The sequence below is a fragment of the Heterocephalus glaber genome, unplaced genomic scaffold, assembly GCF_053883595.1.
Source record: "Heterocephalus glaber isolate CG9 unplaced genomic scaffold, H.glaber_assembly_v1.0 deba00001757, whole genome shotgun sequence".
Lineage (NCBI taxonomy): Eukaryota > Metazoa > Chordata > Mammalia > Rodentia > Bathyergidae > Heterocephalus > Heterocephalus glaber.
In genome coordinates this window covers 2293632-2309772 of record NW_028258454.1, presented here as the reverse complement: position 1 = coordinate 2309772, position 16141 = coordinate 2293632, and the positions used below count along the sequence as shown (strand labels likewise).

General features: G+C 36.1%; 2 protein-coding genes across 4 annotated transcripts in view; one reads left to right on the top strand and one right to left on the bottom strand.

Annotated features, from left to right (window-relative positions):
• Positions 1-16141, bottom strand: part of Ap3b1 (adaptor related protein complex 3 subunit beta 1) — a 288476-nt gene that overhangs the window by 246286 nt on the left and 26049 nt on the right. The window lies entirely within an intron of this gene.
• On the top strand, positions 11551-12164 carry LOC101716263 (small ribosomal subunit protein eS24). Its single transcript, XM_004870189.4, has one exon. It carries the CDS (start codon positions 11654-11656, stop codon positions 12119-12121), a length of 468 nt encoding a protein of 155 aa, XP_004870246.2. The 5' UTR covers positions 11551-11653; the 3' UTR covers positions 12122-12164.

Here is a 16141-nt window from a genome sequence, read left to right as displayed (position 1 = left end):
AGACATTCACAGCAACTTTATTCACAATAGGAAGCAACATGAAATAAACTAAATGTCCATCAACAGAAAGTGATTTATCCACACAGTGGAGTATCATTCAGCAATGAAAAAGAACTAAATATTGATACAGTATACGCACAAGATGGGAATCCTCAAAATCATTACAATGAGTCTAAGAAACTAGACACAAGAAGGTATGACTTAATTCATGTGACATTATACTCAGAAACTGTAGAGACAAACAGCAGCTAAGTGGTTAACAGGGGCCATGCAGTAGGGTGAGAGAAGAAAACAAATAAAAATTATTTCTTAAGATGATATAAATGTGGTGGTGATTTCTCAGGTATACACATTTGTCAAAATTCATTTAATCATATTTAGATAACTATGCAAATCATCCTTTCATAAATTTGATTTTTAAAAGCTTTATAATATTTTATTCACTGAATGTGAATAAGATACACGTGCCTCAGTTTACACACTTAATTTGTTTTACAATTTTGGGGAAGATGGCCACAATTGTGTTTGTGTGGGGAAGATGGCTGCGGTCATGTTTGTCACTGGATGTAGAGTTTGCAGACAGAAGCAAAATTGTGCCAAGATGCAGAGTTTGCAAATGGAAGCAAAATTTTGCCAAACACTTTTGTTTGGGAACCATATTGTTTGCAAATAGAAGTATTTATGAACCAAGGTATTACTGTATAGTATTTTGTGAACAAGCTATTTTGTTCTCCAAGGAGAACTAAAAATACATGTTTACATCTGAGAAGTACACTGGAGATCATAGAGGCCACTATGTCACATACTTTGAACTAGATTATTAAGTTCATGCCTATTCAAAACTTTAAATCGTTGACTCTTATTTTAGTACACCAAAGGAGTTTCTTAAGTTACTGCACTGGAAAAAAAATTACACGAAACTAAGCTTGTCATATTATAAATTATAATTACTTACAACAGTTATTAGTTGATGAGTAGCAGTCATTTTCCAGGCAAACTCTGCAGAAGATAATTTTAAAACTCAACTCCACATGACTCCTTCATACAACATGGTACAATCAACAAATAAATACCATTAGAAGGCCTTCCTACTCAGCTAAAGCTTAAATATAGGTCAGACAAGCGTCGCTACTCCTAGGACATACCCTTAACAAGAATTTTTAAGTCTCAAAACACTTTACAAATTTAGGCCTAAATTGCAACCAAGAATAAATGATCAGGGCTGGAAATGAAACTCAGTGGTAGAGGATTTGCCTAGCATGTGCAAGGCTCTAGATTCAATCTCCAGCACCACAAGCATTAATAATAAAATTTTTATACAAATGCCTGTGATCAGGGCATCATTATGGGCTAAACTGTGTTTCCCCATTCTGAATATCTATGTTGAAATTCTGATCTCCAGTACCTCAGAATGTGACTAATTTGAAGACTGAGCTTCAAAGATGTAACTGAGTTAAAATGAGGCTATATAGGTGGGCCTCACTTTGCTATACATGGTGTCTTATGAGAAGAACAGATACAGACACACGGACCAAGGAAGGACCATGCAGTGACACAGCAAGATGGGCAAGCACAAGCCAGAAAGAGAGGCCTAAGAGGGACCAACTGTGCCACACGTTGATCTTCTAGCCTCCAGAACTGGGAGAAAATAAACTATTCATAAAGCCATCCTGCCTACGGCATTTTGTTACGACAGCTCTGGCAACCTAATAGAAGGCTTAAGTGTTATAAACTATTAGTCAGGCAAAGAAATAAAAACTAAGCAAATTTTTTCTAAAAAAAAAAAATAAAAGCAATTACATTTATTATGAAAAAAATTAACTTTCCAAACAGCTCCTAAAGTGTAATGGTGACCACTCATGGGAGAGAAAAAAAAAAAAACTAAATTCAATAATTAAAGCACCTGTTCTTGGGGCATATGTATGTTCAAAATACGCTGAAAATGCCATAATGAAACCCAATGTTTTATAAAATTAATATGCACTAATAAAAAAACATTGAAAAAAACAACTATTATCCCTAATTAAAAATACAACCAAGCCAGGCATGGTGGCGCATGCCTGCAATCCCAGCACTTGGGAGGCTGAGGCAGAAGGATCATGGAGAATTTGAGGCTAGCCTGGGCTACATAGTGGGTTCCAGCCAGCCTGAACTACACAGCGAGACGCTATTGCAAAAAATAAGTCAACATTAGACAGCAAGATATAAAAACTGTCTCTGAAGATATACAACTATTAGATTTAAAATACTATAAATGTTCACTGTAGTGAATTTAAGAACCTTCTTAAAATTTCTTAAGTTCTTTCACACTGCACAGGTAACAGAAAAGGGAGAAAAAAAACAGAACCATGTGTGATTTTTTTCTTCTACTTTTTGCTATTTTTCCATTTTACTTAATGACTGTGTATACTTGTATAAGTGAAGTCCTAAAACCTAAAAACTTATTGGAGGATAGAAAAGAAAAAAAAAAGGAAGCAATTAGACAGGAACTAAATAGGAAAACTGATCACACACATATACGCCCAAAGAAAAAGTAATTTTCTCCTGATTGTTCTCCTTTTCTTTTGCCCAAGAGTATTCCACTATTCTCCTCTAGCAGTCTCGTCTGGAGAGAGAAGTGAGCAATGAAGAAGAATGAAACACCAATTTGTAGGACATCCTAACCTCTAACCCCAGACATAATCCTATTCATGTCCTAATGGAAACTTGGTTTGCTCCTCTTAAGCCCAAATTGCCAGAGTCCCCCACCCAACCACCTTTACGTCCTGACCTGCTCTCTCAAACTACAAACAAGAAAACAGGATCCTGATACTAAAGCCAAAGGTTGCTCTGCCTGTTCAGCAGAAAAAGGCAACAGCAAATACAAATGTCTATTGTTTTAACACAGAGGGCTAATAATTTTGAGACTCAGAGAAAAGAAAGAAGGCGTAGCACTATTTCAACCTGAAGTAATGTTCAGCTTCTCATTCATCTGTCATAAAGGTCAAGTAAAATTCTGATATGAATTACATATTTCTAAATTCGTCTTTGCTTGACACCAAAAAGTGAAGATTTGGGAAATACAGCGCCTGGTTTACCTTCAAAATATTTACTAAGTCATTTTTACTCTCTTTTCATTATCTGAATTCAAAAATGGACTATTAATGTGTTATTACCAAAATATTAGAAATAAAATTTTTTTGCTAAGCATCAAGATAGGTGATTCAAAATAATGTTGAATTCACAGACTCTGTTAAAAACCAATACTTCTTTCAATTTTATATATACTGTATTTTTATACACATAGTTACCTGCAGCTTTCTAGCTTTGAGTATTAGGGTATCAACTTTATTTTTACATAAGTGACATCTTGTGGTGTTAAATGGTATAACTTTTCCTTTCATGTTCAAAATATGCTTATTTGAAGTTTAGGAACAGAGAACATATAACTGAAAAGGTAAAGCAAACCTCATTATTACTAGGAAAATCACTTTTATTTTAGCACCAGAATAAACTAGCAACTATTACTGGAAAATAAAATTTCACCAGTCACATAAGAACACAGGTGTTACAACTTTTACATAACTACTTTTTATAAATCTAAAACCCATTAACTCATTAAACCTTCTACTTTAATTTAAATTAAGGGAGAGATTAAAGCAATTTAGCATTGTCACTTGTATTACTGCTATTCAAAATACTACCAGAGAAAGATGGGCTCAAGAACCATCACCAATCCACAAACTGGTTACTAATCAATCAGGAGATATGTACAGAAATTCAGAGTAAGCACACTTAGAAACTTGACAGAGCAATTTGCCCGTACAATTATGTTTACTGAATCTAATAAAAATTGGCCTTTACATTTAATATGATTTTTAACTTTATTTTTCTAGTAATTTTTATTGTATTTCATAGAAGTATGCATCTATAACGGACTGAAATTTTTAAAGGGGAAAAAAGCCCTTCACCAGTCTGAGAGTACTGCAGTACCTATTTTTTTGTTTAGTCAAAAAAATTCATCAATCTCAGACTACAATTTGGTTTATTAAATAATGTAAAATTATATAACCACTACATCAATCATGGTATGGAACATTTTCATCACTTAGAGGGGTCCCTGTGTGGCCTCTCTCTTCATATTCCCCATCTTCTCCAACACCTCTGATCAACTTTCTATTACTATGACTGGTTTACCTACAATTTCACTGAACCTGATAACACTTTAAATTAGACAGTGACCAGCTTAGACAGGTGGGCAGAGACCCGTGCCACGCCCACCGGTGACCAGCCAGACGGTGAGGACCCCTGGCCACTCACCACATCCACAGCGACCAGCTTAGCAGTGCGGGCTCCTGCACCCCCACACACACACACCTCTGGCCTCCTGGCTGTGCCGCTACCTTGTTCCACACTACAAAGGCACAGGGGGACATAAAGGCCATTGTCCTGAGCTCCACAAGATAGAGCAGAACTGAGCAACAGATAGAGGGCCTCTCTCAGGCTCCTTGGTGAAAACTGAAGCCCACTGGAAAAGTGAAAAGAATCTGCAATAAAGGCACACAAGACCACTGTACTTGGTATTGGAGGGATCACCTCCTCCCATCGGAACCTGGACTATCTTCAGGGGAAGGGCAGCTTGAACCTGCAGTAGAACCTGGCAGAGTTCAACCCTGCAGGAGGACAGGGAGCTCAACTTGGGACTTGCAGCCAGAAATCTGCCTGAATCTCACGGGGCTGTGACTGGCTTGCTGAGACTCATTGACTTATATCTGCACACTGCTGCCCATGTTGTCTATTGTAACAGCAGAGAAATACCCTGAAGGAGGCCCTTCATTTTTATTTTTTATTTATTATTTTCAAAATTATTTTTTTGCTCTTATTTTTAATTATTTTTTCTATTTCTGCCCTTTTCAAATTTTTATTTTTCCTTAAATTTGTTTGTTGGTACATTTTAGGTATACAATACATTTACATTTCTCATTGGGAACTTGTACCTTTACATGATGTATCTTGGTTCTTATTTTTTCCCCATTCCCTGCCCTCCCTTTGCCCCTCGACCCTTCCCTATTTACAAAGTCTTTGTTTCTATTTTTTCCATTTCTCATAATTTTTCCTTTCCCTTCTTTCCTTTCCCCTACCCCTCCCACTTCCCCTACCTCTTTGGACCTTTTCTTCCTATTTTGCATTATCAATTATTCATTTTAATCATTGGTACATTTTAGGTATACAATATAATGATATTCATCATTGGAAATTTGCACCTTTACAAAATCTCTCTTGGTTCTTGTTTTTCCCCCTTCCCCTGCCCTCCCTTCAACCCCTCCATTCCTCCCTATTTACAAAGACTTTGTTTCCATTTTTCCATTTTCTCATATTAATTCCATTCCCTTCTTTCCTTTCCCCTACCCCTCCTACTTCCCCTTCCCCTTTGACCCTTTTCTTCAAATTTTTATTTTCTCTTCTTTTTTTTTCTTTCTTTTCTCTTTTCTTCCTCTCTCACACTTGCTCTATTGCTGTCCCACATTGTTTTTCATCTCCCTTTTTCTTCCTGTTCTGGCCCTAATTCAGATTTCTTCTTTATTTTCCTTTTCTTCTCTTTCCTTCTCTTGCCTTTGCCCTCTGGCCTCACTGCTAACCTTTTCCTATCCTTCTACTTATCTATCCCTCTCTCCCCAACTCCTTCTAACTCCCCATCCCAAAGGGTAAAGTTGCTATATTGAAGAGTTTATTCACTATAAACACATGTTGGGTTGGTCCTTGATTTTGACTTAATTCACACAGTTAAAGGTGATAGATTAATAACTACCACAAATTATCATTTTCTAAGATGTACTTGATGCTATGGTGTTTCTGATTGTATCACTTGGGCTAAGGTGTTGTGATTGATTTAAACAGTTGTCCTTCCTGGTATAATGAAAATGAGATAGCATCAAAGTCATTAGAGACTCAAAACCTAAAGACCAGCTATATCTGGAAGACACCTCTGAGAAACAATCATTCCATAAGGATTCTAAATACAAGCAACAAAGATACTTACAATAAGCAATTTCAAAGTAACACTTAAAATTATATATATATATAATTTAAATTACATGGATCTTCTATACATAGTTTATCCATTCAATAATGAGAAACTGGAAGTTTTTTCCAGTTTTTTGTTATCAGAGTAAAGCTTCTATGATTAATCTATTTTTAACTGATCTAAAATTGTACTTATTTATGCAATAGCGTGTGATGTTTTGATACATACATATTATTCAAATCACGATAAGCATTATCTATCACAGACATTTGTCATTTCTTTGTGGTGAAAACATTCAAAATCCATTCTTCTGTTTTCGAAATACACAGTAAATACATTATTAGTATTATTATTATCTAGTCACCCTACTTAAAGTTACTTTCTTTTTCTTCAAAATAGTGACCAGAAGTTGTGTAACACAGAAGGCAATAACTGAAATTCAAATCCAGTGATGCTGAAATCGGAAAAGTGATGGGGAATAGTGATTTCCCATCAGAAGTACAGCCCCAAAAATGGTATATCAAAATCTTCAAAGGAAATAGTGGACATTTTCCAAGCTCTGCCAAAAAAATTCTCAAATCTGGGTACCGCTTCATGTTTTGAAAATCACTCAAAGATGTCACTGCTCCAAGTTGTGAGTTGCAAACATGAATATACAGACAAAGGCTGGGAACTATAGTCAGAATTTACCATTTTCTAGTGCTACACAGCCAAAGGAGCTCACTTCACAGCAAGTTTGTGTGCACAACACTAAGGCTTTCAGTTTAGTTGGGGCCCATCCTTGCCTTAGATGAAGCTTAGAACCTTCAAGACTTCTTCTAGAGCAATGTGTTCACTTTGTAAGTACAAGAATAATTAAAAACAAAACTCCAGCTACCATTGCTCAAGTCTTCAACCATCTACTCATCCATCTATTAACTCTCTAAAATAAGAACCATAAATTATTCAAGTATATATAAGTATTTCCTCCTACACCATTCACAAGATTAAAAAAGGGCAGTCTATAATGTTGTCACTTCCTCAATCCTTGGTAATCTTTTTCTCCCTTACTCCCCTAGTAAAGCTCCTCTGGCACAGTACGAGAAACAAACAACCTCTTGATTTAAAAATCCAATGCAAAATCTCATAAATACTTTTAGATTACTCCTCTGCATTGAAACTCATACACTAACCAGTATTCTTCTATATCTTGAAATTCTTTCCAACCTTAGACTCTGTAATTCTTTTTCATCTGACTCTCCATATGAATGTGACACACCAATGATGAAAAATATAAGAAAAACCACCTGAAGTATGTAATTAGCCTGTATTTACTCAATACCCCTATATCCTAGGGAAAAGGTTCTAAACATCGAAGTCCTTAATCTCTTGAAATTTTCATTCTAGGAATGAATTGGGGTGGAGGAATAAAGGAAAGACAGTGCGGGGGAGATGGAAGAAGAAAAAGAAAAATAATATAAGAAGTACACAAAGAAGTAAAATAGAAAATGTAGTTACGTAAGCCTGGGTGATAACAAAAGACTTCTATGGGTCTTAAAGGCCAGTGAAGTGCTGTAAGTGCACGCCATGGCTGTTTTCTCAAGTACATTAAATTCCTCACAGATCCCAATACATAAACAGTAAATATTCATTGAAAGAATAAAGGAAAACAAGCTATATACTAAAATTCCTTAAAGGAATAAAAAAAAATTAGTTTTACTGGATTCTCAGAAAGCGTTCTTAACCTAATAAAGATTAAGAATCAGAAATCACCTATGTACACATATTATGAGCACATGTATCTAACACCATGACATCATAAGTTTATCACCACAAGTCTCCAAATTTGCTATTCTCTCTCTCAATATCCTCAGCTATTTGGTCTCTCAGCAGGTGGCGGAAATAAGTCCTACTTTTGTTCAGGAAATTAAGAACATCTTCTAGAATGTGACTATTCATCTGTAAAGCTTTAAAGTATAACTCATAGAACTACTGATTTGGCTGAGTTTATACATGCTGAGGTAAAAAGTCTGGAACAGGTAAGAAGCTTTTTTTCACTAATTAAGAGAACTATAAAGGAAAAATGCCACTTTATTTAAAACACTAAAAGACCAGAGAAGTCTCAGAATAAAAGAAAAAATTTAACAAATACAAGAACAAAGGTTCTTAAATTTTTGCACACACACAAAATTCCATAAACTAAGTCAAAAGACAGATAAAATTAACTTGGAACTCATCCAATAGAAGTGCAAATTTCCTCAAAAGACAAAAAGCCCATGACTGATCAATAAAAATTGATCCATAGGAAAATGCATTTTTATAAGAACATTTTAACCACTTCCCAGTCCAATTATTTAAATACAAGATAATCAAATACTGCATAATTTTCATTAATTTTATAAGATAATATAACAGGAAATGTAAAAACAACAATTTTATCAAATTTATTCAGGACAAGAATTAACTGGTTGAAATAACACCCCGCTAAGCAATACTCAATAGTCGGTATGTAAATAAACGTGCTGCCCAAGTGATGCTCCATGTAAACTATTAAGCGGCTAAAAAGTATTTCACTGAAAAACTAAAGCAATAAATATGAATAAGAATACTTAAATATACAGTATTCATAAGAACTCAGTGTAATAACATTTTGTACCTATAAGGTTGGTAAACAACATCTAATATGATGTTACCATTATTGGCAAAGGTCTGAGGAAAACATACTTTACTGTCAGTGGCCAGGAAAAACCTAGTGTAACCCACATAGAAGGTAATTTAGCATTATCTATCATATTTCAAAATGTAAAATACTCTGATCTGCAATTGTACCTTTAGGAACTTTTCCTATAAATTCATACAACTGTGTAAAAAATTTACATTGTAGTGTAGCTTACAATTTACAAGTAAAATCAATCAGATGCTCTTCAAAAAGGGAATGAATTAAAAAGAATATAAGGAAATACTATACAGTGGTTAAAAAGAGGGAAGTAGTTTAAAATGCTTGTATGAAAATATTTCCAAGATAAAGTGAAAAATTAAGATACAGAGAAAATTGTGTATATATGTGTGCATGTACATGTGTGTATGTAAAATCCTTTCATTTTTAAATACTGTTATCTTAAAAATGAATACATAAGACTTTGTTCATTATAATTACCTCTGAGAATATGGGAATGGAAGTTATACCCTCTCTGTATTACTAATTTACCACTTAATTACCATTAACGTGCATGCATTTATAACATGTAATTTATTTAACCACCTGATAGTAGTACTGCTTCCCAAAACTGGTAATACTGTCTCATTTCTTTGCTTACTATCTTATATTCATAGAAACGCAAACTCTTTATGAAGCATATGTGGCTATTATAGTTCACATTTACTAGATAAGAAAACTGAAGGACAGAAAAGACCAATATAGAATTAGAGGATTACAAAATATAAAAGAAATTCTACACTCATACAACTTTTAGGTATAGCATCATAGAACAAAGGACCTGCAAAGCAAAGAGTTAAACTAGTCTTGTTTTAAAATCCAACAGTCTTCATTTACTACTCTACCATCAATTTCTACTATAAACTTGAACATACAGTATTAAGAATATATTGTGGAACTGTAAAATAATACCTTATAAGTTAAAAAGCCACAATTTATAATGTTACCCCACTTTCTCACTAATATACAATCCACAAGAAAAGTTACTGCATGTTTTAAACTCAAATTTTTTATGTAAAGAAAACTGATCACCAGAACCATCGCAAACACTAATTATAATTATTCACAATGGTAGTCTAAAACATCTGTGATATACTGCATAAGTCAAAATAAATTTTATTTTCACTGACATTACTTTGTCTGTATTTGGTTAACACTATCTCATGTAGATTCATCAGCTCAAAATTAATTAGTATATAGAATAGTGCACTCCATCCGTGCTGGCTCGCATGCCTCAGTGCCACTGGCATGATACCATAACAACAGGCACAGTGCCACAGTAACAGATGGGCACAAACACAGATCAGCCAAACAGTGAGTTTGTGCATCAAGTTTCAATATTAGGATTAGATTTTTCTCTAGGAAATTCATAAACTACAGTAAATACAAGTTTTCTACAACTGTGTTACTAAGATGCCAACTCAAAGCTAGATTAATTTTTAAATTCTTTAAAAACAAAACTTTCCAAGGCCACAGAAGGTAAGTTTTCCATCTGATGAGTTTGGATCAGCCTTCTGTATGGGGAATTGAGGAAACCAATATGCAATCTCCACCTTAGATAAGCTTTGTCCCTGGAGCACTTGAAATTCTGAGTAAAATAATTCAGTTTAAAATTCACATGGTAATGTTACAGGAAGAAAGAGTCCTGGAGATCTGCCCACACTTAACACGACTGAACTCTATACTTAAAAATCAATGTACGTGTTTTTTACAACAATTCTTTAAAGTCATAGAACCCACCAAGTTTCCTGATGAAGCCTAGGTAGGTCTAGCAAAAAGTAAAAGGTCCTGTAAGTTCTTACATGACAATAATAGAATCTTAAAGTCCAAATCACTTGAGTTTACATGATAATATTAAAGTTTACTGACTGTTAAAGATAATTCTTATTTATAGTAAGTGTAATTTTTTAAAGATTAGTCTATTTCCACATGTGGTTTTCAATTTTTCAAATACAAAACATGTACTTTTCTTTTTTTTTTGGTACTGGGGATCGAACTCAGGACCTTGTGCTTGTGAGGCAGGTGGCAGAACCACTGAGCTAAATGCCCAACCCCCAAAACACGTACTTTTTACCAAATTAGATCAGAATATTTTTTATATTTTTTGTTTTTGATTTTGTTTTTGAGACAGGGTCTCGCCACGTAGTTCAGGCTGGGGAGAAAGAATTTCTCTTACTTCCAGGTCCTCAACCACATACAGTACTCTCTTTAAAGAAAGGTCTAACTATGCATCCATTGGCCTTAAGGAAACCAATCTGTTAATCCAACACACACAGCTGACTGGAAGTGTCATGCAAAGGACACTCAGAGAAGATTCACCAAAAAATACAGATATTCTAAAATGGGAAGAGGTACTCAAAAGCTCAAATAGAAAATAATCTGAAAGATGTACGCATACATCAAATCAAACATGCAGGTCCCTGAAAGCCAAACTGGCAGGGATATCAAGGCTGTTCACAAAACACTCCTGCCCCAGGTCCCTCCAGTCCCAAATAGTCTGAGGGAATGAACGAGCACTCCAGGGGCTGCACTCCCGGGACAGACAGACTACATGTACCAGTCCCTTCTCCCCACCACCACACCTAACACTGGGCAAGGGAACACACACACACACGCATGCACATGCGCACACAGAGAAGATATAAACCCTATGAAACCGGCATGGACCCACCAAGGATCACATGTCTGGAGCAGAGCTAAGTGAGTGAGACTGACCAGTTGGTCCAGAGTGAGCTCTTCCCTATAGTTTGCACAAAGACTGGAAAAAGTTGTTACCAGGAAATCCTAAACAGTGACCACCATCACAATTAGGGGGAAAAAAAGAAACCCTAAATCAAGTCCAGGGACTATGTCAGATTCTGCTGGCTGGAAAAAGGGGGCTCTTGAGACAAGGTCAGTTCAAGATTTGAGCACAGCTCTTTTCCTCCCTGGCTGCCTGAGGATCTGTTGCCATCATGAATGACACGGTAACTATCCGGACCCAGAAGTTCATAACCAATCAACTACTTCAAAGGAAACAAGTGGTCATTGATGTCCTTCATCCTGGGAAAGCAACAGTACCCAAGACAGAAATTCGGGGAAAACTTGACAAAATATACAAGACTACACCGGATGTCATTTTTGTATTTGGATTCAGAACCCATTTCGGGGGTGGCAAGACAACTGGCTTCGGCATGATTTATGATTCTTTGGATTATGCAAAGAAACATAAATCCAAACATAGACTTGCAAGACATGGCCTGTATGAGAAGAAAAAGACATCAAGAAAGCAGTGGAAGGAACGTAAGAACACAATGAAGAAAGTCAGGGGCACCACAAAGGCCAATGTTGGTGCTGGCAAAAAGGGAGCTGGAGCTAGGAGAACAGCCGAAGGAGTAAAGATTTTGCAGTGCCTGTCTGCAGTGACTGCGGGTTTTTCATGAGAGGATTAATAAACTGTAAAAACTTAAAAAAAAAAAAAAAAAAGATTTGAGCTCAAAGGAACACAGACTGGGAGCAGAGATCTGGTGACAAACTAATCAGAAAATATCTGAAGCAAGAACATGGAGCTTAACCCAGCACAAAGGGAAGTAGCAGTAATAAGACTTTGGAAGAAGCTGAAAGAGAGCTCAGTGTCAGAAAAATTATTTCACATCCTCTTCCTCCTCTCAACTGAGTTGGTCAGATCTCAGGACAGAGATAGAAGATTGCATGCAGTTAAGCATGCCCAAAGTACAGCCTTCAGTAAGAAGGCAGGCTCAAAGAAACTGCCACCCTTCACTATAAAGGGCTAATGAAGGGAACATGTGGACCCTCAGGCCTGGTATAGCAGACATGGGGAGATTACACATAGTTCTCTTGTTGGAGTGTTTGATCTGAGTTCTCACCAGATTTTGTTAGGTTTTATTTTTTGCTACTTTTCTCTTTTTTCTTTCTTTTTTTTTTTTTTTGCTTTGATGTAGTGATTGTTTTCTCCCTCTCATCTCTTCTCCCTATTCCTCAATTCATTTCTTATTAATACTATTTTCTTATTTTTTAATTGTTTCTCCCATTTTTTAAATTCAAGGGGTTTTTTTCCTATATTTTGTTCTCACTCAGTTCTTTTTTTCTCCTGTATTAACCTACTGTCCTTCCTAGTCTATACTATTTGTTTTTCCTTATTTTACCTATCCCCTTGTCTTCCATTGCCTCTTCTCCACCTTTTAGTCACAAATTTACCACCAGGTTCTGACACCCTTGAAGACTTCCTCAATCCTGAATTAAGACATTCCTCCTACTACAAACACATCATCCCCAAATATCTTCATAAAACCTTCAACACTAACCTCCAACAGAATCTGACATCCTATTTAACCTATTAAGTCCATCTATAGAACATATCCATCAAGCAAGGCAATAAACAAAAAAGAAATAATACAGTAATCAGCAGAAAAAGGACACAATGACAGAAATGAATCAATGCCTTTCAGTAATAGCACTCAATGTTAATGACTTCAACTCCAAAATTAAAAGACACAGATTGGAAGACTGGACCAAAAAACAATCAAGAAACTTAATGAACTCAAAAAGAGATTAAAAATCAAAGGATGGAAAACATTATTTTCTGCACCAGGACTCCATAAGCAAACAGAGGCAGCAATTTTACTCTCAGGCAAAGGAAATTTCAAGCTAAAACTGATCACAAGAAGCAAAGAAGGTCACTACATACTAGTTAAGGGAACAATCCAACAGGAAAAGGACACTTGTAAATATCTATCTACTGAATCCTGGAGTACCTAACTTCATAAAGCAAATACTGTGGGACATAAAAGATTAAATAAACACAAACACACATAGTGGGAGACCTCTGCTGTAGGCTGACCAAGCAGTTCGCAGCTGTAGGCTGTAAGCGTCGAGCAGAGAGAATATTCTGGAAGCTGACTCTTTAACAAGGACAGGGCTTTTGAAATGAAACTGAAGTGAAGTGTCGCAGAGTGTCAGTCATTTGATCACCAGAATGTTCCATTCTGGGTTTTTGTATTCAGGTTTTTACACAGTTAACTCAGAGGTACCCCAACTCTGTATCATGAGCCCTTCCGAATTGGATCCAAGTTTGTAAACTTGTGCTTATGATTTAGCCAGTACATAAAATGAAATGTTCGCAGCAGACAACCTGTTGATCCAATCTCTGTGCTGCTTGTTCAGCGCTGTGCTCTGAAGCCATCCCCTACACATGTGCATGGACCCCCAGTTTGAGCAGTTACGGCTAAGATCCCTTTTAGAGGAGATGGCTTCTTAAAACAGGGAAGGTGCTGGTCATACTGCAGTTGTGAAAATAGCCTTAAGCATTTACATTTTTTATGCTAGGGAAGATCCAGCCATTACTTGGGTGTTTAGAATCCCAGTGACAACAGAATGAAATATCAGTTGTCAGATACTTTTAACAATCAATATGTCCTCAAAGTTTTTGTGTTCTGAAAAAGGGTTCATTTTCTCATTTTGAATCAATTTAATATTGATCTCTTTAAAAAGCTGTCATTTTTTCCTGAAAAAAAAAAGTTGTCATTTTGTTAAAATATTGTACCTATACTTAATGTAAATTTCTATGGACTATGCTTTAGTGTATTTATAAATGGTGAACTCAGTTCCTGAAATTAAATTTATTTGCAAAAAAAAAAAAAAAAAAAAAACAGAAACAGACAAACAGATCAACTAAATAAAAAACCAACAAAGAAATGTCACAGCTGGACCACACCTCTGAACAAATGGACTTAATAAATATCTACAGAGTGTTCTACCCTACTACAACAGAATATGCATTCTTCTCAGCAACACACAAAACTTACTCCAAAACAGACTACATATTAGTCCACAAAGTCAGCATAATACCAAAGAATCCAAATCATAATCAGACCACTGTGCACTGAAAACTAGAAATAAATCACAAAAGAAACCACAGATAATTTATAAACACATGGAAATTTAATAACTCACTGCTGAACACTGAATAGGTCACAGAAGAAATAAAACAACTGCTGGAATCAGATGACAATGCCAGTACTGCATACCAGAATCTATGTGACTTAATAAAAAAAAAAGTCCTACTAATCTTACTGCAATCGATGCTCGCATTAGAAAAACAGAGCAAGCTCAAATACATAACCTAATAATAAACCTCACGATACTTGAAAACCAACAACAATCCAAATCCAATCTTAGTTTAAGGAAGTTTGGACACTGAAATAATATCCTCTTTCCTTGAAAACAGTTTAACAAGCACAGATTAGCTATGAAGTAACCTTCAGACAGAATCAACACAGAGAGAATTAACATGATGCAGATCTTTTGTTATTTTTTTCCACATATACTCATACGTTGCCCTTTTTTAAAACTTGTTTTCTTTTAAATTAGTATATATCTGCAATACATAATGATTCATCTGTCTGCAGAATTGGCACATATGCATATCACATCTTAATCATTTTTAGTGCCCCTTCCCCTCCCTACCCACCCAGCTCCCTCTATTCCCAGGTCTCCTTCTCATCTCCACAAAGAAATCAAAATAGAGCAAACACCCAAATAATACAAGAGAAGCACCAAATCTGCTGAAGATAAAATAGGTGAACCTCTTGAAGACAAAGCATTGCAAGGCCTTTGTGAATGGAATCCCAACTGCACAAGAAATAACATGAAAGAAAAAATAGGTGAACCTCTTGAAGACAAAGCATTGCAAGGCCTTTGTAAATGGAATCTCAATTACACAAGAAATAACATGAAACGCCAGGTGTAGTGGTGCACACCTGTAATCCCAGCACTCAGCAGGCTGACGAGGATGATCATCACGACTTCAAGGCCAACCTGACTACACAGTGAGTTCAAGACCAGGCTGAACTGCACAGCTAGACCCTATCTCAAAAAAAGCAAAGAAGCTGAGGAGCAGAGCCACCCACCGTGCCAAGGAGGAGCCTTCTGCCATACCACCACCCACAGCACAGAGGAGGTGAATGCAACAGGCACCAGTAGCACACACCCCTCTCCCCCACGAAACCCCCCACCAGATTGAAATGAGAAGGCACATAAGTAACAAGCCTCAAAACCAGACTTCCAGATTGCCTAGAGCAACCCCAAAGGGACACAAGATGGAACAATCTGATACTCAACCACCTGGACTACCTGAACTAGCAACAAAAGACGATCTGGAAAAAATGAAATCAGAAATAATTTCTCAGATAACAGCAGAGATTGTGCCCACAGTGCAAGACATGATACATAAATGTAGAGAGGACACAGATAAAAAATAGAGAAGCTGAGGAACATGATGGAGTCCCAACATAGGAAACAAATGGAATCCATAAAACAAATGCAAACTGATTTCCAGGAGGTGAAAAGCTCCACTGAAAGTTTACACAGGAGAATGAGCCAATGTGAGCACATAATTTCAGATATAGAAAATAAGATTGCAATTAGTGACCAGGAAAAGAAAA